Raw genomic sequence first — 22,451 nt, 5'->3', positions numbered from 1 at the left:
AGAAACCCGTTTCCTTGCACAGGACGGCATTCATGCTTGGAGGTACTGGTTTCGTAGAATTGACAAGTGTTGTTTTTCTCGTAGCAAATTCTTGTCTTAAACTCACAATGTATCCCTTCGTACCCATTTGAGCATTGACATAAGTACATTTTTCTTTTCATATTATATAATAGAATACCTCCATTGTCACAGGGATTTGGAATATTTTCAGAAATATCTGCCAGCGACACAACAGCCGACAAATCACCAATCTTTAATTCCCTGGATCCCCTTCGATGTGAAAACTTTGATAAAATGCCTCGCGAAGAAGCATAATTACCTTGATGGCTTTGACTACGAGAAAATATACCACTGATCATCACTGTCATGACTATTATCACTGTATTCTGCATTTCATGAGCAAGAATTATAAAATTCTGAATAAATTTATTCTACTGATTCATATGTTGGAAAAATTACGCAAATTGATATGACTGAACACAGACACTGTTAGCAAATGTTTTAGAATTATTCCAAAGATATAGAGTCGAGGCAAACTCTGAAAATCGTGGTATTTCAGGGTGCTTATTATAAGCGTATGTTATGGAATTCAACCACAAATACTTACATTTTTGGTCGTTACATGAAATATTACGTTGCAAGTGCGACGGTGATTTAATTCATTGCACTGTCTTCAAATACATGAGAGATTCATGTCAGTGAAAAAATTAAACCAACTACAATGTATGCAGATTATAGTAAATTAGAATTAAGCATAGTTACTGAAAAAAACCTTTTAATACGAATATTAGATCTAATAATATCCATGTACATAATATTACATCCATAACCCTTTTATACTAGAAGTATTAAATTTGAAGCATTATAGCCACACCAGCCAGAGTCCATTTTGTAGGCTTATCTTTGCTCTTCAAATTAAACGTCCAAACGTACGTAGGACCGCGTCCTCTAGTTTTGTATACAGGACATTCATACATATTTTTCAACTCTTGCTTGTCTTGTGTAATTGCTTTCAGAAAAATAACTGGCATCTGTGGAAACAATTCCTTCAAGCGAGATTCTGCAATAGTACCAAGAGCAGTATCCCATCGCGCTCCTTCCATGTAAAGACTGTTCACGTACGCCCCTTCCCGTGGAGGGGCTCTAAAAATTGTAAATTAAGTTTTTACTACTATTTTCAGATATACCATGATATCTCATAGACGAACTGTGGATCGGCTGTACGGCACAATATTTGGGATAACTAACGTGAATTCTTCTTTCTGTTTCTTTGTAACTTCGCAATGCAGGCACATTTTATCAAGAGGCCATTCGTTCTTACGAGCCGTTTGTTGCATAATCGCAGTTAGAAATGATTGCGGATTGAAAAATCCGGCTAACCACACTGAAGATGGAAGCTATGAAGGAACATTACATTATTGAGAAAACGCACCTGGCTAGTAATACAGTATCAACAAAAACGTCAACGTTTCTGGAGTACTCGATTGCAAAAAAAAAAAAATGGAAACAAACTTATACGTGGTAATTGTACAAATTCTATTATGCGCAATAAAAACTGAGTTCAAACGATTATTTTGGTATTTAATGAAAAGACGCATGTAAATCATGCAATTTACGTTGAAATCAGCGGTCCAGTTTGCTAATTCCCCGACTCTGTTCATCATATCAGCAAACCAGTTTGTCAAACCCAGACTAGAAGGATAAGCACGTTTCGTCCAGCTTTGGGGAACTTGATCCACAAACAGGTCGTTTTGCAAATTTTCCATGTCGCTATTGATCGTTAATTCACCCTGATCCACAGGCATAAATTTTCAATTGAACCAGTGATATATTCATTACAAAAAATTATCATTCAATTATTCTATATAACTTGTAAAAGACCTATTATTGATCACCTTCAAACCAAGCTCAAGCTCACGAAGGGATCTCCTGAGCTCTCCGCAAAGTATATTCATCCGTTCACATTCTTGGAACGCTACGATAATGAAAGGAGTACGATCTTCTACCTAGAATATTACTTTCCGATTAACTGCGCAATGTAAGCTCAAATTCGCGGAATCAAGTTTGTGTTTTTGAAAATGTTCCTACAAAGCAGGATTATTTCACAAAAATACTCACCCTACTCATTAATTCAGGGATGTTGAACTCTTCAGGGAGTTTATCTAATAAATCTTCTATTATTCCTCTGACCTTTTCTTCGCGCGACAAACCTGGACCTGTAGCCTCGCCTGTATCTCTTGGCTGCATCTCCAATATTGTTCTGAATAAGGTCTCTGAAGTTGTTGTCAGAAATCCTATAAGAATTGCACAATTTTCGTAAAAAACTAGGAAACTAAGACAACTGAAAACCTGAAGAAGCTACATCGTATATAAATCTCGGGGTGTTGCTAATTAAATTATGCCGGACCTATTTCTGCATTTGGATGTAAGCCATACAGAACTGGGCTCTCTGGAGGTAAATATTCATCCAGGTATTGATGATAAGTCTTATAATCGGAATTGGGAGGCACTAAGAAGCCTGGTGCCATATAAAGGTCTCCTTCTACCAATTCTGGCTGTAAATATTCAAGCAAATAGGTGCGGCACAATCTCCGATCCCAATCATCTGTGATGTGACCACCGTACATGATTTCCCCAAAAAGATATCGAAGATCTTCCCAGGGTACTTTATTGTTATTTTCCAAATAATTCAGTAGGACTGAAACACTTATTGTGAGGTCGCCTACATTGAAGGGATATGACTGTAACAGTACAAAATAAAAATTTGCAGTAATTAGTCAGATATGTTAAACATGAACATGTATTATTGATTAACACAGCATAATTGTATTACCCTATTCCATCCTTGTGGTCCAAACTTTCTTCGTTCTGCCACTACAGCATGGTAATAGCATAGTGCAAATAATATAGCTTTGAATTCACTTTCTTTGCTGCATGAGTCTAAGGTTTCTTGATTAAAATTATCTAGTGCTTTGTGGATGTTAGCATGCATTCCTGTTGGAGGTTCGTTGGTAATTTTTATAGCGGATTCCAATATACCCTGAGATGCACAAACGTATTCTAATATGAGTAAACTATGGTCGAAGAATGACGTATCATTTAGTCCTGTGTTACGAGCCACTTGAAGTAGATTTTTATCCATACTTGTGGTATAATGCATTCGTGAGGATCAGGCGATGGTTCGGCACTAATGTACAAGCGATAATCCGGATGCGGATCTTCTGCTGCTTGTTCCATTTTTTTCTCCAAACTTGCTAACCAACTTTTAACAAGATGTACATTTTGCAGAATGACCCAATGACCACTCGAGGCAGCTATATCCATAGCTTCTTCTGCTACAGGTTCCTGGCCTTGACCTAACGACACATTGTGGAAATTGCGACCATCGAAGGTAAATCCAAGTTTTCTTCCCAGCTTTTCAACATCCTACATAAGTTCAATATGTAAGATTTCATTTTCTAGAAGACTATTACGGACTGTAATCCACCTCTTTGTACTATTCAACCACCATAACTATAGTATCTCTGTTATTGATTTAGTGGCATTTTTTTTCTAGCAAATAACTGTGCCTAGATTAAAATAAGTAAGATTCAATGCCTGATGTCAAGAAATTTTCAATATTTGTATGTATACCTTCAAAGGGTCAACCCCTGGTGAGAGAATAAAGAAAACTGGCGTAATTGCACTGGTTTCTTCGTAAGACTTTTCAAATGGCGGAGCTCTGGATTCAACGAATTTTGGGCCAAGCTTTTCCTCAACAAAACATCTATCATGAAAAATGTACACAAAAGAATTTAAAAAAAACGTGTAAAGACATGCACGTGCATGGCCAACGTCGAAGATTGAAAAATTCTTGCCTTACTGCATAAGTCATTCTATCAATCCGTATGCATCTCATCATGCATAATCGTTGGAGAGCTGATTTGTTTTTCCACTCTTGTGGAAATTTCTCTCTTTCTGGAGTTTCAGATTCAACAAACTTTTTCCATCTCTTGGCCGCTCCTTCTATATCCTTATCAAGATTTCTAAAATCCTCCATGCCACTCAAGAATTTTATTGCACCCCAGCTTGTGTTGTTTAAAAAATCCACTGGGCTTGTTAGATTCGGAGTATATGGAAATCGTAGAAGAAAATCTAATTCCGCCTGCTGAATTTCTTTCATTTGCAGCAATATCTAAGGTCATCGAAATAAAATGTGTAACGTCTTGCACTTATTACTCGTTGTGTACTACATTAATTATAAAACTGTTGAAATGCCTTTTATATGAAAATTAAAGAACGACATACTTGTATGGTCATTTGGCAGAGGAATATCATTTTGTCACTTTCGAATAAGCCTCGACTGGTATACATGAAGACCAAATATGTAATACTATCTATGAGTAAAGTTACACGTTTCATAAGCACATCACATGGCTCTGCGAATCTGATTGCATTCTGGAACACCACACTGAAGGCTTTTAGTGAAAACTGGTACAGCATGTTGATTTTGTTTAAATCATTTAGAATGAAGTATAGAAGACTGGCTCTAGATGCTGCGGGTCGATACCACTCGCGAGCTTCGTCGATTTTTACTGCAGTTATTTTCGCCTCGGCGACTTTTATTTCAATTTCTGCCGCAGTTTTCTTGGTGGTCTCCAAGTTAATAACAAGGGCTGTATCGCTAAGTACATTTGGGCCTGCTGATGACAATCTAAAGTAAAAGCCCATACGTTTGTCAAGTTTAATTGCAGTCAGAAAATACGTAGCTGATGAAAGACGTTGAAATTTTGTTTCCATTCCAAGCTGATAAGTTCATTTTTTATGTGGTAAAAGGAAATACCTCCGTAATAAATCGTCTTCCAGAGATTTCAATGTAATTTTGAATGTATTTTGTTGTTTCGTCAATTCAGCCTTGGTGCTTTCCAAGTCTGGACGTTCAGCTTTAACAACTTCTCCGAGAAGCTGGTCTTCTAATCCATCTCTGGTAACTGTAAAGTTAATCAGAGTAGTCTGTGCCTGCATTTCTGGTTTATAATGTGGATTTGCCAATTTGGTTTGTAGTATGAGACGAAATAGTGGACTATATTCCACTTCCTTGTCTCCAATCTTGATTGCTCTGAAACATTACAAAATTAACAGACAAAGTCCATAAGGGTAGTTAGCAATATTACTATTGTATTTTATTGAATACGTTTTTATGCCAGCCTCTCTTTGCGTGCAAAAGTTACATGTTTTTTACCCAACTAACTAAGACTACACAGTCTCGTACCTTCCCTTCCGAATAAGAACACGTCCCAATAATGGATCAAGTACAGCATCTACTGTTTCCATGATATTTTCTAACAACACAGTATGACCAGATGCAATTGCCCATTCAATGCGATCCAAATAATTTCTCTGTGTTAGTCTCAATACTTTCAAATCTTCCCCGTATTTCGTTTTAATCCATTTCAATCCTTGTAGCTGTGGATCAATCATCAAGGGCCATCTTGACGAATTTGTAAGTATAGTTGCATTTTCTGATGACATTCGATCACTTGGCAACCCTAAGAATGATTGCAAATCAAATTTTCCCAGAATTCAATAAGAAAGGGTATTTGAATATGAATATATTTGAAAGTGTTTGTCTAAAGAATGACACAAATGTGTATTCTGATGGGAGATATGGAAAATACCTTCATTATTCCATTCTGCAATTTGCGCATCATCAGTCAATAGAGAAAGTGGATCAAGATCTGGTGTTCGTGGTATCGTTGGCTACTCAATATACGAAATATTAATAAAAGTTGGGGTGTTAAATGCGATTATATTTATTACCTCTAGTTTATCTAAAAATGGCAGCCAATGAATATTGATGAGATCCAATCGATACTTCTTTGTGAAACAGCCTACATACGAAATGAAAGCCGTCACCAACAGTACATCTCCTGGGATGGTTTTCCCAGAATTTTTCAAACTGCGTACATGGTTCAGAAACATGTTCGAGTTTCAAAGAGTTCAGTAAAGGTTTTTATTAACATTAATTCAGTGTGAATGCTCACAAGCTTACTGTCTCAGCCCAGCGAATTTTCTCAGATGCCAAGCCATTCACTAATCGATTGGCCAAATCGATCGTTAGCGCTGTCGCATCAGCTTCATCTTGACATTTCTGCTTTTCACTTAAGGCTGTATTCATTTTTTCACTAAGGGCATCCAGCATTTTTTGCAACTCCTAGAAATTCAGATATATTAGATGAAAGATTAGAATAAAGTGGGATCAACAATGAGCTGGTGTAAAGAGTGTGGCAAATATACGTGAAACTTAATGTCAGAAACAAAAAGAACTAAATAGAATAATGATATTTGATTTTCAAGTTCACTCTAGTAAACAAATAATTACTGCGAGAGTCATAACAAAATACTAACAGCCAAGCGATTCCTCAACGCATTCAGTTTATCCATTGCAGCCTTAAGTTCAGCATTGGCTTGCGCAAGAGCAGCTCTCAACGGTTTGACGTTTTCATTTATATAATGAAAGACCATAATATTTTTTACCCAACTACATAAGCCAGCAGCTGCCTGAGATTTTGATGCAATAAAATCGGGTTCGAAATCTGTAATATCAGTAAGACATCAATCACTGAGATAAAGTTTTCACACAATTTTTTTATTTTATCCATTGCCTTTACCCTTATCGTTTATGTATGGCTGTATAGCTTTCACGACTTCCGGTTGAATATTTTCCTTATCGTAATTGCGTAAGTTTGATAAAAATGTGTCAACTGCTCCCATCATAATTTTACAAGCTTTCCAGCTTCTGTCTTTAGGCACATTTCCTTTTGGAGAAAATAGGACAAGCACAGCCTGAGCAACATTTGCTACTGCATCCGGTGGTGTGCCAAATGATTTCAACTCCGTTAAATTGCCCTATAAATATAATTAATAAAAATACTGTTGTTTGTGGGAACATGTAACGCACAAATATGCAAAGTAAAGCAAATCATACCTTATTCAAAGTATCCAGAGCTGCTTCAGCCTGACGAATAGCTGGTTCTGCTCTAGCTAAATCTTCGTCGCAGCGTTTCTGTTTTTCAGCAACTTTTACTTTTATTTCTGCAACATTTGCCTCTTCCTCGGTTGCTGTAATGGATTCAATGTGAAATGATATAACATTCATCTTAATGCAATACATAAAATGATTAGATAAAAATGTGTGATCAAATAATCTATCATTGCCTCTAGAAATACTCATTAGTCGTTCTGCTCTACTACAAAACTAATGTACTTTCAATCATGTATGTTAGAAAATATGATGTCACATGAAAAAATATACTATACATGTATTAGACTTTATTGGTGCATATGTGTCAATTCATTTAATTCCATTCCATTATAAAACTTCTCGTTACCAATAGCTTTTTCGACCTCCGCTTTCGTATTTTCCGCTCGCACTTCTGCCAAAATCTTATCAGCTATCTCATTTTTTTTCTTCAAGTCCACTTCTTGGATAGCCAACGTAATTTTCAGTTCATCAGCCTATACCAAGACATATAAAAATTACAATATTTATTGTAAATGCAATTTTATATAGCCCATTTTATTATTCATCTATTGTCACAACAAATTCTTACCTGAATAGCACAACTAGCCAATTTGGTCAGACCATTTTCCAAACGAACAATCATAGAATTTAGGTCATAGGTTTTTGAAGCTAATAATTTAGAGTATAAGGCAATTTGTTCAAGGAAAGATTTTGGCGTTGTATAGTTGTAGCGTTTTTCGTTTTGTAGATAAACTTTTGAAGTTTCATTTACAATAGTATGTACAAATGACATAAATAGGGACACCGATGTACGTAGATTTTGTGGCAGATCTTCGCATTCCTAGAAGAACAAAACATAACAATTTTTGGAAGTTAAATAACACAGATGACTTTCTCAATTTAATCTATTTTAATTAATATTATAATAAATCCTCTCAAAAACAAAAAAGTCAACAGATATTACTACAATCACTACAAAATCAGACTTCTAATAATTTACAGAAATAAAGACGAGCATACTTGTAAAAATCTGCTGGACACTGATTCTAAAGCCTGTTGAGGCCAATCTTGGAACCAATTTATAGAAGTACAGTTGACAATAGCAGGAAATTGCCTTGCTCGTTGACGCAAAGTAGCTCCTACCGGGGAGAAGCAGAGAACACACTTCAGCTGCCTACGAACTCGATTTATGAAAAATTTCCAGCAATTTTCTCTTGTATCCATGATGCCAGATTGCCTGACCTAAATTAGACAACAACAAAAATGCATAGGACAATCTCAATATAAAAATATCAAGTTGTTTTACCTATTTCCTTATGTGGCAACCTAAAGTTCATCGCTATCTAGAATAAAACGATTTTTTAATGATTTCACTGACCTCCCCTCGTATTCCATTTATTATATTATCTACTTCGTCATCAGCAAATAAGTCAGATATTTCTCCTGAAGCCAGCATGTCATTAACTACAACCAAAAATTTTTCCTGAGCAACTTGAGAATCTGTCATCAAAAATGTTATCCCGATATTCTTCAATCCTGCTTTGACATACAACACAGCTATGTCTGCTTTCAAGTCAGTCATGGAGTACCCTTTTCTAAGCTGCACTTGAAACACCTGTATGACAATTTTCATAAATTGATAAACAATCAAGTTAAATCTGGATAGTAATGAATTATTAGTTACATCATACAGAAGCTCAAGTTATATCATGCACAGATACCTCAAGACCCGAAATAAACGATGCCAGACGTGATAAAGACTGTTTTCCACTCCCCCCAACTCCAACCAACAATGCATTCCCTCGGGGGGCTTCTAATATCCGATTTATCCGACATACATGGTACATAGCATCTTCAAACATGACCAAATTCATGGCTGCTATCTAAATAATAATAATGATTTGTTGTTGAAAACTGAAGAAACGATTCGCTGCAACTGACATCAAACGAGATATACGTGCAGAAAAGACCGTACCAAATCATTGTAATTATCCAATGCATCATCTAATAACTTAGTAAGTTGTGGCCACTCCTTTATAGGCATATACTTAGGATCTCCAATACCTTCCGCAAAATGGCAGTAAATCAAAGGTGGATTGAATATGGTCGATTCCTCCAACTCCTGCGATGTAGTACTCACATTTATTATAAGCATTGAAATGAGTATAACATAATACACATGCTCAACTACCGGAATATTTTTCCTGAGAGCTTCTGTAACTAAACTATCAAAAGACTTCTTATCTTCAAAATTAATTAATTTGTCACAGTAAACTCGAGTTGCTTCATGAGTGTACAATCTGAGTAAACCATTCGAGAATGGTACTGCATCACCATTTGCGAATAAGATGCCCTAAAAATAAATACAAAACATTTTCATGGAAGATAGTGACCTGGAATAATTCTCGATATTATATAGCACCCCACGCTCATACTGAACTAAGAATTGTCATAATTTAGCTATCACTATACCTGGAAAATATTGGATAAATCTCGTAAATTAAAAATGTAGTGAAACTTTATGGCTGTGGGAAGAAAGGTGGATGACATTTTACTATGAAGATATAAAGCAGCTTCTATCAAATATTCTTCTACTTTAGCAATAGTCACATTGAACTTCTGTAGTGGGTTAGCAATATGCTGTGCTAAAATTTGACTATAGATCTGTCGCAGCGCATCTTGACCTGGAAAACTGTAAATAGAAATAAGTCTTATCCAAAAAAAAATTTCTAACAATTGAATACAACCTACAGTTACACCACTATTCGTTTGATTGCAATATAACATAAATGAAATAAATATTTAATCACTTAAACTCAGACAGACCTGACAGCAAATACTGCAAAATGTCTTTGAAGTCTAGGATCTATAGTAAAACTACCAGCAGTTGGATTCATACATGACACATATTGAGTATTGTGAATATCTTTTAGTGTCAATTTTTCACGGTCATACCTACAATAGCAAATTTAGTACCTTTATTCAACTTTCATGAAATAATAAATACTAATATATTAGATATTACCTATATGTACGTATTAAATTTAAGAAATCAAAATGTTATTTGGCATAGAAAATAATAATTTACCAATGAGAATAGTCCATGTGCTGACGTATCAAAGTATGTGGTTGCACAGTACCATATGTGTCAACTTCTGGCATATTCATATCATCAACAAAGTATACCAAAAGTTTAGTACCCGGAGGGCCGTAATTACGACCAGTTTTTTTCTCTAACGGCTTTTCTAATATCCTCTGCAACATTTCTGAAAATACAGAATTATCTACATGTATGAAGTGGGTAATTATTCAAGTAAAAACGGAAAGGTGGTTGTCCGCAGATTGATACTCGGGTAATTGATATTGGCAAATATTATTTACACTAATTATTGAGTACTGTAGCTACCTGATGTTGTATAGAAATTGAAAGGAACATTAGCAATATTATAATTATCAGGTAGTGTGGCTAATTTCTCGGCAACAATCACACTTTTGCCAGACCCTGCACCGCCCACCAACATTACTGGCACTCGCTGCTTCATTAGCATGTCCATGAAAAACCGTAATCGAGCCGTCTCTCCCGTTGGAACTAATGTAGACTATAATAGTAAATGATACGCAGTAAGAATTCAGTACTCACTGACAAAAAAACATGGAAGTGAAATGTATCACATTGTACAGTGTACTCATAGATGGATAGAAACAAATATATTCATACCTGTAATGGCAAATCCATGTCAAGTTCAAACTGGCCGACTTTTTCACTCCAAGGTAAAAATTTCTTAGTTTCCGTATCTATAAAATAACTGAAAACAGTTCCACCTGACGGAAATTTGACTGCTTTGAATTCATTGAGCCACCATTTGTTAAATTCATTTCTCCAATCAATTAATTGATCCTGGAACATTGCTGAGCCAAAAGCCCAGATACAAGCAAAAGCGAAATATATTTCATACCTGTTCAACAAGGGTAATTACAGTAAATAAAAGTGGGCTATATTATTAGATTTTACGTAACTCTATATAGCTTACCATTCCTTGGGGCAATCTGGAGGAACATTTTCTTTCACAAGTAAGCAATCAAGTAAAGTACATAACATTTGCAAGTGACATATTTCCGGTATCGGAGTAATTTTTTTAAGTTTCATTTTGGTGACCTCCAGCAAAGGTGGAATATATTTATCAAAAAGTATCACTAAATTCGCTCGCTCCGAGTTGTCTCGCGTTTCTATCCAACTCGTGACATATCTGGATCAGACGAGTTACATAAATGATTAACAAAAAGTTTGGTGATTACTCATAGAACAATTGTGTTACAATGGTTGCTGTAAGTTGAATTTCAATAACGTCAAATGCTAAACAAGTTTACTCACGGATTCCATCCCAAATCTTGAGGATTTATGTACAAAATTCCAGCTCTGGATACTGTGGCGGGTGTGGCTGTTCTGTAAGTGGTACAGAGTGTTCATAAAAGACCCAAAATCCCATTCGTAGGACCCGGGATTACTAAGCATTTGAAATGTTACCTCAGGTTTGAAATTTCAAATAGAAGTCGCATGTGTTTAGTCAATGTAATTCTCTCATTGCTAGCCAGTGTCAAAACCTTGTTATCATCCATAACAGTATTCAGCGACTCTATCCACATAGGATCTATATCTCCGTCAAATACAATCCATTTCGGACCATCTCCAGGCATATTAGCTTGATCACGCATAAGAACCGAAAACAACCTATCAAGAAATCGTAATACAGAAGTTTTAATAAATAACGAAATATAAACTAATAATAAAGAATGGTAGATCCGGAGTTCCTACCCATCTTTCCATTCTCTGGTCGCTGGATTAATGATTCCAAAGAGTTCATCGTTAGTAACAGCCTTTGGATTCAAGTCATTGTAGTATGGTTTACGTTTCTGATTGAAATACGTTCTATTCAGTGTTTTCCAAACTTGAGTTTTTCCTGTACCAGCAAATCCTATGATGAAAACGGAATGACGCACGTTGAACAACTCCTCTAACTGGACAACCTAAAAAACAAATTTATGCGGTACATTTTAACTATGACATATGGCTCAAATATGTTGATTTTTCAATTGCTAATGGATGATACCTTCAGGACAAAACCATCCTCAGGTTGCATTTTTAAATCCAGGGCTGCGCTTTTAACCCCTTTTTCAAAATCAGGATCTCTTTTGCGCGGCACATCTAGCGCCGGAAATAAGTCACCTACAAGCGATTCGGAGATTATTAATGAAATGAGTTAACCATTACAACTGCAGGAATTGAGTCTATTGGAAACCTTTGATTTTTTTTTTGCACATATTTACAGTTGACCGACTGTCAAATACCGTAATATATTTTGCAGTATGAGGAATAAGGATGGTATTTGTCACAAACTACTCATTCGAAGTTCTCATACAGGTCTTGAGTGCTGTGCTCACCAATGAGGCCCATAAATACGGGCACATCGTCAGTTACAATTTTTGGAGTATTAAAATCACGAAGTGCTCTCATCAATACTTGATCTTCAGGCATGAGTCTGTCTCCACGCTTCAACTTTCCAGCTACAACTAAGACTGATTTAATAGCACGCAATCCCCAATCATAGTGATCCTGCTTGGATAATAACTCTCGACACAAAGTATATAGCGTTATAAATTTTCGTGCCAAGAGTCGAGACTCTTGAAATCCTTCAGCTACCAGCATAATTTCACAAATAAGTTCGAAATCAGGAACAACCATAGCACAAGGCCTATCACACAAAACAAAGAAATTCCCTTTTTATTTGTCATGTAAACAAAGATAAACTTTTCAGCAATACTAACAAGTAAACGAAACTGTTGCAAAGGCATTAGCTGATCGTCTCACCTGAATAATGTCTTAAGATTTTCGGGCAATTCTGTCCTACCAGCATAGCCAGGATTCATGGTGATGAACATTCCCACAGTGTCAATGAGATTTAGCTCTTCACCAAAAAAAAAGAACTTTGGCTTCCTATTTTTTATGCCATCTAAGACCGATTTTACTTGAACCGCTACTACAGATAACACTTCCACAGAAATTCTATTAAACTCATCGAAACATCCCCAGGCACCAGTTTGTGCAAGCCCTTTGTAGATGTTACCACACGACTGAAAGAATTTACATGTATGCAATCCAAAATCTTGTAACAATGCGAAAGAATTGTGAGAGATAACGATTGTGAGTAATGTTAGTATAATATTCTATACGAATATATTCTGGAACATAATTATTGGCAGCTACCTTGTAGTCCATTTGTTCAGAGCAATTGAAAACATACACCATTTGACCTAAGGCGCGACCCAAGTCTTTCGTTGTTTCAGTTTTTCCTGTTCCTGCTGGACCAGCAGGCGCCCCTCCCATTATCAAATGAAGAGATTGTGTCAATGTTATGTAACACCTATCTGTGAGGGGTGTAATAACAAGGCGTGGGACATTTCCCAAATATTCATACCCATATTGAAAGCATGCATCACAAATGTTAGCAAAACAATCTCCTAGCTTGTCGTCCCACCTGTTGTGAGTAAAAAGTATAATTTTACTTTTTATCAGAACATATTTTATGGCAGATGCCAATCAGACCCTAATAATTCGGGATGAATTTATATCACACCTGTGCCGCAGCTGAGACTGCCATTGAAAGCTGTACGAACTTTCTGCCTTCATTGAAATCAACTTAGCAACAACATCTCGTGCATGGACATCTATCGTACAGATAGTCATGATCTTTTGTCGATCATTTTCACTTAAATCACCACAAAGAATTGAAATTAATAAGCTCAATTGAGTAACTTGTTTTTTTTGATAATCCTTCAAGGAGTTTTCAAATCCCTCTTCTAGTCTGGCAAAAGCCATATTGACTTCTGTTGTCCACCAAATTTGAGTACCGCAAAGAGCAGGTTGTGCTTCATAGTCAAAGATCCAACTTTCACGTGGCTTTTCATCATAAGAAACCACAGCTCGACTGAAATGAAAGCGCACGCTCTTTCTCATAGCATCTGTTACTCGATTCAACCAGACTTCCACCTAATACATATATTTTGGTCATTTAAATAGGTATTTTAACTGTTGCAAATCTGACCTTTGACAACACCGATAGAGATTACGTAAGTAGTGGATGACTTATAGCTTTCAAAATACGAAAGAAAGCTCATTGTGTAATATAATTGATACCATTAGTTCACCTTGCCATTGCAATCGCATGTCCCATACATTTCCATGAACTCTCCATCTTTAGCCCACATACCATTTGCAATCTTGCTGGATCTATCACTGTCAGTTTTCCACCTTAATTTTGCCACCGAATCATATAATTTTGTCAAGTGCTTACATACCAGCTCCGGATTATTTCCTGAATTATTAGTGACAATTTAAATACACCAAGGAATACGATTTGCCTAATTTGTATGGAAAAGTAAGAATGCAAAAAATTTCACCGTTGCTGAGAATATCTAAAAGATCAGCTGGTGAAACAAAGTAAAATCTTGGGTAAGCCAATCTCTTAGTTTCCAAGTAATCTGCCAGAGCTTTTTCACATAAATTTAATTGTTTCTCTATCTCTTCTAGGCGATCTAGAAGCTTCGGTTTATTAGTCGCTCGGACTATGTTCATTGTAGATAAAGTGTCTCTCAATAATTCCTAATAATCGTAAAAAGTTAGTACAATGATGGCCTTTATATGGAATGGAATTCTTATTTTCCAACTAGAAGTGGATGGAGTATATACTTTGAAATCTCGATCGATTTTTTCAAAACGTTTTGAATCTTCAGGCAGTTGATTACGAATATCTTCGGATCCGATGAAAATGCTTTCTAAATGCATCCAAGCACGTTGGACTTCAAACCAAATATTAATCACTGCATCTGCATTGCTTAGCTTATGTTGCCAATCACTAACTTCATCTAGAAAATATCCTACATATTTAGATCCAAGCATGTTTTGGAGTTGCACCTACAAAAGTAAGACAACTAGAATTTAAAATTCTCAAAGATGTGTACAGGATACAAAAATAATGAGTTACCTGATTATCTTCAAGTATAACAATAGTGTCTTCACTGATCTTTAGAACATTAAGTTTAGTTCTCTCATGTATTTCTTTCTCAAATTCAAGACCAGCCCAAGTATTATGCAATTCCTTCAATGTCTTCTCCATAGCCATTTCCTTAACTGCTTTGTCAACTACATTTTTGACTTCTTCTTCATATTTATGAAGTTCTAATTTCAATAAATCATCTAGAGTCGTTTTATCATCCATTGTAAATCGTACCTATAACAATTTTCGAACCTCGTACATTCATAGATTATAATAATAACAATTCCAATATTGGAATCCAACTCAACAATGTGAAAAAATATATTTAATTACCTTGGTTTCAGCCATAAGTTCTTGCCAATGTCTATCTCTTATTGCTGGATTTTGGAGCTCTGAAACAGCTCGCAATGACGACATCATGTTTTTAATCGATGCTTCTATCAGTGAGTACACTTCCCAAGCCCTTATGTCCTTATCCAACACTGTAATATTCACAATCATAGTAATGCGTAGTCTCTTCTTTTTATACTCAAAAATTCCATAATAAGTCAAAATACATAAACGTACATCTCAACTCTTTTGTGAGCTTTTTACACTCTTGATCCATCCCTTCAACATCTATCTTTTTCCAAACAGTCATTTTCCATTCGTCTAAGCTTGTTCTGATGATGAATATGTAATCCCATATACACTTCAGCATTTTCAGTTCTTTTCTAGCCAATTTTATATGCTTAAAGTCGGGAACTTGTTGTTCAAATATGATTGACGTTTCTGTTAGAGTTTTCAATTCATTTTCTAAAGTCATAATTTCTTCATTTATGGTATTCAACTTCTGATATACATCCTGACAAGAGAAGCTATAAAAAATACCACAAATACATTCCTATTCATTATATGTATAAGACGAATAATCAGATTCGTTAAAAAGTTACCCAAATATCTCCTTATTGTGAAAATTGTTCAAATATCTCTGCTGCCTGAAGTCAAAGTAGCTCATACGTTTTTTTAAAAGATCTATCTGGTGAGCTAAAAGTGGCGCCACTACTTGTTTCACTTGCGTAGCTAGTTTCTTAATTGTAGCCCATAATTCAGGTAATTCTGCGAGCGCGTGATAAGTAGTATCGTTAAACTCAACATCGTACAGTTTTAAAAGATCTATAGTTTCCTGTCAAGTTGAATATCAAGACAGAATCAAATATCTATTAAACATTAATACTACCCATTGTAGAAAAACAGCAAATTCAACATATGCTATGTAAAAACATATAGCTGCTAACTCGTAAATTTAATACCTTGCAAGGAACAAACATATCGTCGATCTCATATTGTCGTTCCCTCACTTCTTTTAAATAATAAATAGTTTGTAGCAGGTCATCATAGTCATCTTCTAAGACTGGTTGAGTAAATCTCGTATAGGCTGCATTGAGGAATCCCGACAACCCGGACAAACTTTTAGTAGGAATCAATAAGAATAGTTAAGAAAATTAGATGATATCCTCATGATTTCTATCAAACTTTTTTCAACTCACTCATTATTTACTCGATTCACCAAGTATATCTTAAACAAGTTGGCCCACTTGCAAATAGTGTTGAGTAGTGCCTGCTTGAAGGGCTTCACATCAACTCGAAACCAGCGATAGAATACTTTTTCGTTTTTAATTTGATCACATATTTTATAAAGACCCATAAAGTAATCTATTTCCCTCTTGAAGTCACTTAATTCTGGTTTTTTTTCCTTGATAAATTCAGATAAATTTTCAGGTGCTTGCATAACTAGAGCCTTTTCGTCTTCAGTAAGATTTCGAGAAAAACGCAAAAATAAGTCCAAATATTCTTGGCGATCGTCCATCCACAGCCAATAATATGGTTCAAATTCCTAGTAAATATTATATTAATTCAAGCCTATAGGAGCAGTACATCAACGGATGCGAATAGTATGACAAATATTCCAAATAAAGTTGATTCGCAAGATTTTGTAACAGATCTCTTACTACTGTGTACTCGATAGCTTGTCCAAGTGCCAACTTCACTCGATTACACGTCTCCTCCAGCATAAATATTATACCTTCTTCTTCTGCCATGTCGAACTTGAAATTAATGAAAAATTAAAATGGAGTAACGTTTGAAATCTCAATAATATTTCATACATTAATATTGCAAACTAAATGTTGATGGAAACTATATAGAATCAAAAACCCATAACCAGACAGAACAAATGTGATCCGTCAAATTGAATTAGTGAAATCTAACTTACCCCATAATGCTCACGCTCCTCAGCTTTTTGAGGATCGATACGTGGTATCAGTGTCCCCATTTTCATCATATCGAACATTAATTCTTCATAAAAGACGTAAAAACCTTTTGGATCTTCAAGTTCAAGAGGTGGTTGAAAATTAATGTCGGGAACTTGTAACTGAAGTTGCACTTCAAACAGAGGCCAGATATTTGCCTCAGGATCCGTCTCATCAAGTATGTAACATATGCTGGAATTGTTATGCACAGTTACACAAGACAATTACATTTATAGATTTTATTACTGCAAGCTACTAAATGCCTGTACCTTGTAGACACAGCCTGTATTAGCCCCTTTGATACCAAGTCATCGATATACGTAACATATGGTGCCCATTTCTCTCCATTCTCGTCACTGATTGCAGCACGTTTGGCGACTGCTTCTTCTTTTTTTTGATCTTCCGAGAGAGATGATTCAGGATCTCCAACTTTCTCCTTTTTCTTGTCATCTCCTTCCCCAGCAATTTGTTCAGTACTTCTCTCAATGGCGCTTGAATTTTTTATTTCATTGCCAAGTGAGGAAATTAATAATATCAAATTTTTGGATATATTTCGGAACATATTTCACTTAATTTTTCCTTCTAAGTACAAAACAGTATAAAGTTTGAATCCGAAATCCACTCAATGTGTTTTTATAAACTTACCCTGATTTGACAATGCTTTTTCTCGACTTTTCTCTACCTGGAACTCCTTCTGTTCCATCAGCTCCTTCACCGTCTATTAAACCCTCGCCTTCATGTACTTCATCAGGTCCATTTTCTGGTTTACCGTCATCTTTAGCTATAATACGACAACCGCTTTGACCTCTGATCTTTATCCATAGATAATACAAGATTGATCAATGCATAACATTTATACCTTGTTCGAGTTCAGAATCATCTTTAGCATATTCAGACTCAGGTAAAAGATCAAAAAATAAACAGTAATTCTCATCTAATACACGATCAATTTCTGCAGCGGCTGCTGCTATGTCTGCAAACCGTTTTTCAAAGCGTTCTTCTCTTTCCCCTATTGCAAGTAAATTTTCATCTTTCAGATCCTTACGATCTAAAACTGGCATCATTGCCCAGGAGTAAATCAGTTTCTTGAGTTTTGCAACATTCTCTTGAGCTTGAAACACACGAGTATGCAATTTTTTCACAAAGTAAAGTAGCGTTTCAATATACTCTGGGACTTCTGAAAGGATAAATGATAAAATATAATAGATTCGTACAAGAAATTATCTAAATGCATAATTCGAGATTATTTACTTTACACTCGTTATAATAAAAGATGTAGAACCCGACAAGGCTTGATGAAGAAAATTATTCTCATAAAATTGTTGTTATCACAACCCTAAAATCTAAAAAAAGCTAAGAAATAGAACATAATTTGAGTGTTGGTATCCATACCAGGCGAATTCCAATTGTAATTCTGTTGACCTTTATCTATTAATGCATCAATATTGTCAATTTCATCTCTAACCAGATCAAACTCCACAGGCGTGCTAAAACTTCTTATTCTATTATACCTGTATAAATAATAGAAATAGAGATAAGTGACAACAAGTGCATACATTTTATGTTAATTATAAATATAATGAGTATAATTAATGCATGTACTAACCAATTGATAATAAGATTCAAGTTATAATTGATCTGAAAGAAATACTGAGTTCTGGAGAATAGATCCATGGCTTCGGCTGGCAGATCTGACCTTTGCATGATTATCATATAACGAGTCTCTCTTAGGACAGCTACTAATTCCGGAGAAAAATTCAACTCCAACAATCTATCCTCTAGAATAGTGAGCAGAGTTTTAGCCAAGTTTACCATACAAGTTTCTGGAGCTGTTGTTGCCCATTCCTCAAATATCGCTTGATCTGCAGCATCCAGTAGAGCCTTGCAAAATCCCATTACTCATTATTCGAGGTTTGAGTACCTTCTCTGTTATACACTACTTTAACTATATTATGGCTCAATCGAAAGTATAATATACTGACATAATATGCTCAATCTTACCTCTAATTCTTCATGTTTATTTTTAAGCTCACGAGCACTTTGACTAGCTAATAATGGATGATCAATAAGTGTTGTGCATTCTATTGGATATTCAATTCGATTTTTAAGTTTTAATAAACAGCACAAAGCCCCAGCAACTGGAGGAAAGTATTGATCAACGTGCATATAACCAGTTTTCTTTCGTCTTCCAAAGTTTTCATCAAACAATACCTAAATTTGATACAATATAATTGGTATGCATGGACATCGGAAAAAAGAATGCACTTTCTGAGGTAGACTCAACGATATGCAAATAATAAAATTGGCGCAAAGAAAATCAATTTTCAATCCTCACCTTAACAGTATCCATATGCCCATGTATTTCTGAAAACAATCTTTCGTAATTGAACCACAATTGTGTAAGAATAATGGGTCTTAGAGCAACAGGTCCCATAATCCAAACCAGCTTAAACATGCTTTCAACATTATGACATTCAAGAAATGCTTGGTCAAACACACTAGCTAATCTTCTGTCGAATTCTTCTACCTTGAGGAAAGAAGAAAACACATATATCTTGGCTTAATTCAGATTTTTTCTATGCGGTAACTTGCTGTTGTAACATTCAGGGTCTAATATTCATAGACATTGTGAATATTCATCATTAATTAACTAAAAAATCATTATGAATTGCATGTACCTTTTTTAAAAAAATTTTCATATCTCCAGTAAAGCCAGTGTCTTCCGGTACCAAAATTTCATACTGCACACCAGAAAATTCACTGTGGATCTTCATAAACTCTTCATATACATCGTAAGCACTTGCACACAATACTTTTCCCTTTAGTCCAGAAATCTCTATTCTTTCCAGCTTTGAATATTCTTGAGAAATTTCAAACAACACCTAATTGTACAAACGTGATTTAACTGAATAATAATTTTAGCATAAATATCATCATTTATACGGCAGGTGTGTAAGTTCTTGTATTTTGGTAATTCCTTAAATTCCAGACTATGAGATACCTTGATTTCTTTCAATCGTGCACAGAAAGCAAATAATCTTCCGAAAATAAGTTTCTGATGAAACGTCCACAAAATTGGTTCTGCTGGTGGTTTAAAATAACTTTCTACCTTCTCACGAAAACTTTCAAACGTTTCTACGTAATTTCCGATGATTGCAATCGTTCGCACTATTTTTTTCAAATTGTCATCTATGTCACCTTGAAAAAGTGACGTGGGATCTAATGATCGACTGGCCTGTGAATGCGTCGATTATAGACAGCGATGATAAATATCAATTCTCAATTGATTCTAAACAATTGTAATTATTGCTAAACAGGATTATATGCGAATAGTTTAGAAACGTAATGAACTTACCGTAGCTATCAACAGATTTGAAACTTCGCTCAACAGTGTAATGATCCGAGTTGTGGTACAATAATATCTCGAGTTAGCCCAAGTTAGACAAATGCAATGCAACATAGATTTTAGTTTTGGCTCTATATCATTAAAGTCCATACTTTCAATTTGATCAAAGTAAGACTGCAGTGGCTTGAGATATAAACAAACATCCCGGGCTTCTATTACAGCTGAAAAACAGAATAAAACGATGTTAATATAGGATTTCTTGCAAATAAATAGAAAATGTGATATTTTTTAAACTGTCATTCTTTTCAATGTTACTGAAGAACAAAATCATACCAGCCACCACATTTTTAAACATTGTCTTAAAGCATGGCAAATAAGGACTCTCAGTTAATTCCAATAAGGACACCATCTTTTTCACCCGAGGGTCCCGCATTTGATCGTAGATAGATTCTATGTTTTTAAGTCTCAAGCTCCAGAAGTCAATTTCTGTAAGGACAAATTAAGATTAGGTAAAAATAGTTCATTAAAAGATGCTATCGAGCCATGAAATATTAAGTACATTAGCATTTTACCAGCATTGGGCAGGGGGTGATTATTATTATTGAATGCAAGAGTACTCTCTTCGCTGAGAATGTCGTTGATTTGCGTGGCCCATTTGATAACTATGCCTTCAATATCACTTTTCAATTGTAAGTCGACCTGTTCTCCGGCAGTTTGCTGTACTAGCCATTCTGCTTCGAAGATTCGTTCTACTCCCATCGGCATTGGTAAAAGCGTTTGCCCTGTCATTTTTCCACGAGCCTATAATGTTTACCACAGATATATGCAAAAATTATTCAAACGTGAAAACCGATCATTGTACACATAACGAATACCTGGCAGATTAAACTTCGAAGATTGTACACGTGTTTCTTCACATCTTCACTGACTATAGCTGGCCATCCAACGTGATTATTCGTATTTGATAATATGGGAACATATACCTATTCAGAACATGGATTTTTTTTACTTTACAGAAGCTGATCGATTACCTAATTGAAGAAGTGTTGAGAAATCAGAAGAACCGCATGATCCTACCTCCTCAACTAAAACAGCCAGTTCTTCGATAGGCTTAGGCGCCATATCACCAATAATGAGCTCGTCTCTATAGTTCTTTTCAGTAATTTTAATTGGATTCCTCTTGATAAAATACGAAGACTTTACTTTGCTTCCTGGTTGAATACCAAGATATGGTATTAAAACACCAGAGGTTGCAACTTGCATTATTAAAATCTTTTCGGTTGAAGTGTTAAAAAACCTTAAAACAAGTTCCTGGAAGGAAATGGCAAAGTGATTAACAAAACTCTGAATTAACATGCAATAAGAATTCAACTGATTCTATTATATGAGAATACCATAAACTTACTTTGAGGTCTTCATTTGCTATCATTTTACCCCATTTATCTTGTTTCAATTTACTAGATCGGATCAAATATTGTAACAAAAATTCTAGCCGGTCATCTTCTTCTTTCCTTTCCTCATCTTTCTTGTCTCCCATACTTTGATTATTTAATTTTTATAATTGACCGCTTATTATAAAAATATACTATTTATTTAATAGCACATTGTAAATTGAGATGACATCACCATTGAACAATTGCTCTGCTATGATCTTATTATGTTTCATTATATCTATTCATGGGGGAAGGATTAGCTATTGCACACAATGTACTGCAGGATTCACAATTTCTCATCAAAACCAATTAGAAATAAATAACAAT

At 35.3% G+C, this 22,451-nt stretch overlaps 1 protein-coding gene across 1 annotated transcript; it reads right to left on the bottom strand.

Moving 5' to 3' along the window:
* Nucleotides 1–762: 762 nt before the first annotated feature.
* LOC124413643 (dynein beta chain, ciliary-like) lies at nt 763–22,228 on the bottom strand. The gene is made up of 65 exons (XM_046894364.1): nt 22,086–22,228; nt 21,769–21,988; nt 21,567–21,674; nt 21,264–21,492; nt 21,025–21,177; nt 20,701–20,912; nt 20,347–20,580; nt 20,024–20,227; nt 19,347–19,556; nt 18,952–19,226; nt 18,738–18,856; nt 18,205–18,522; nt 17,991–18,126; nt 17,615–17,836; nt 17,309–17,537; nt 17,046–17,141; nt 16,584–16,930; nt 16,347–16,503; nt 15,987–16,219; nt 15,622–15,911; nt 15,388–15,536; nt 15,043–15,288; nt 14,748–14,972; nt 14,459–14,660; nt 14,207–14,373; nt 13,636–14,048; nt 13,266–13,536; nt 12,870–13,132; nt 12,443–12,753; nt 12,112–12,227; nt 11,817–12,028; nt 11,529–11,732; nt 11,376–11,447; nt 11,035–11,250; nt 10,722–10,959; nt 10,410–10,602; nt 10,092–10,269; nt 9,830–9,958; nt 9,476–9,695; nt 9,195–9,356; nt 8,979–9,125; nt 8,725–8,886; nt 8,382–8,618; nt 8,024–8,245; nt 7,593–7,844; nt 7,371–7,497; nt 6,968–7,101; nt 6,651–6,888; nt 6,388–6,575; nt 6,024–6,193; nt 5,800–5,938; nt 5,658–5,739; nt 5,252–5,528; nt 4,823–5,098; nt 4,288–4,693; nt 3,858–4,174; nt 3,634–3,766; nt 3,145–3,426; nt 2,834–3,040; nt 2,408–2,741; nt 2,119–2,294; nt 1,896–2,006; nt 1,617–1,790; nt 1,249–1,397; nt 763–1,143 (listed from the first exon to the last, which is right to left on the bottom strand). Exons 1-65 carry the CDS (start codon nt 22,226–22,228, stop codon nt 849–851), a joined length of 13,557 nt encoding a protein of 4,518 aa, XP_046750320.1. The 3' UTR covers nt 763–848.
* Between the last annotated feature and the right edge of the window lie 223 nt (nt 22,229–22,451).

The sequence above is a fragment of the Diprion similis genome, chromosome 12, assembly GCF_021155765.1.
Source record: "Diprion similis isolate iyDipSimi1 chromosome 12, iyDipSimi1.1, whole genome shotgun sequence".
NCBI classification, from domain to species: domain Eukaryota; kingdom Metazoa; phylum Arthropoda; class Insecta; order Hymenoptera; family Diprionidae; genus Diprion; species Diprion similis.
The sequence above is the reverse complement of the archived record's forward strand: the minus strand, read 5'-3'. Positions and strand labels throughout refer to the sequence as shown.

Excerpts from the sequence above, each read along its gene's own strand:
- LOC124413643 (XM_046894364.1), bottom strand. The coding sequence starts at position 22,228 with ATGGGAGACAAGAAAGATGAGGAAAGGAAAGAAGAAGATGACCGGCTA. Across the intron at positions 7,102-7,370 it reads GGAGGTCGAAAAAGCTATTG|CAACCGAGGAAGAGGCAAAT; the intron begins GTAACGAGAAGT and ends AATCCATTACAG. Across the intron at positions 5,939-6,023 it reads TGGGCTGAGACAGTAAGCTT|TTTGAAAAATTCTGGGAAAA; the intron begins GTGAGCATTCAC and ends CCATGTACGCAG.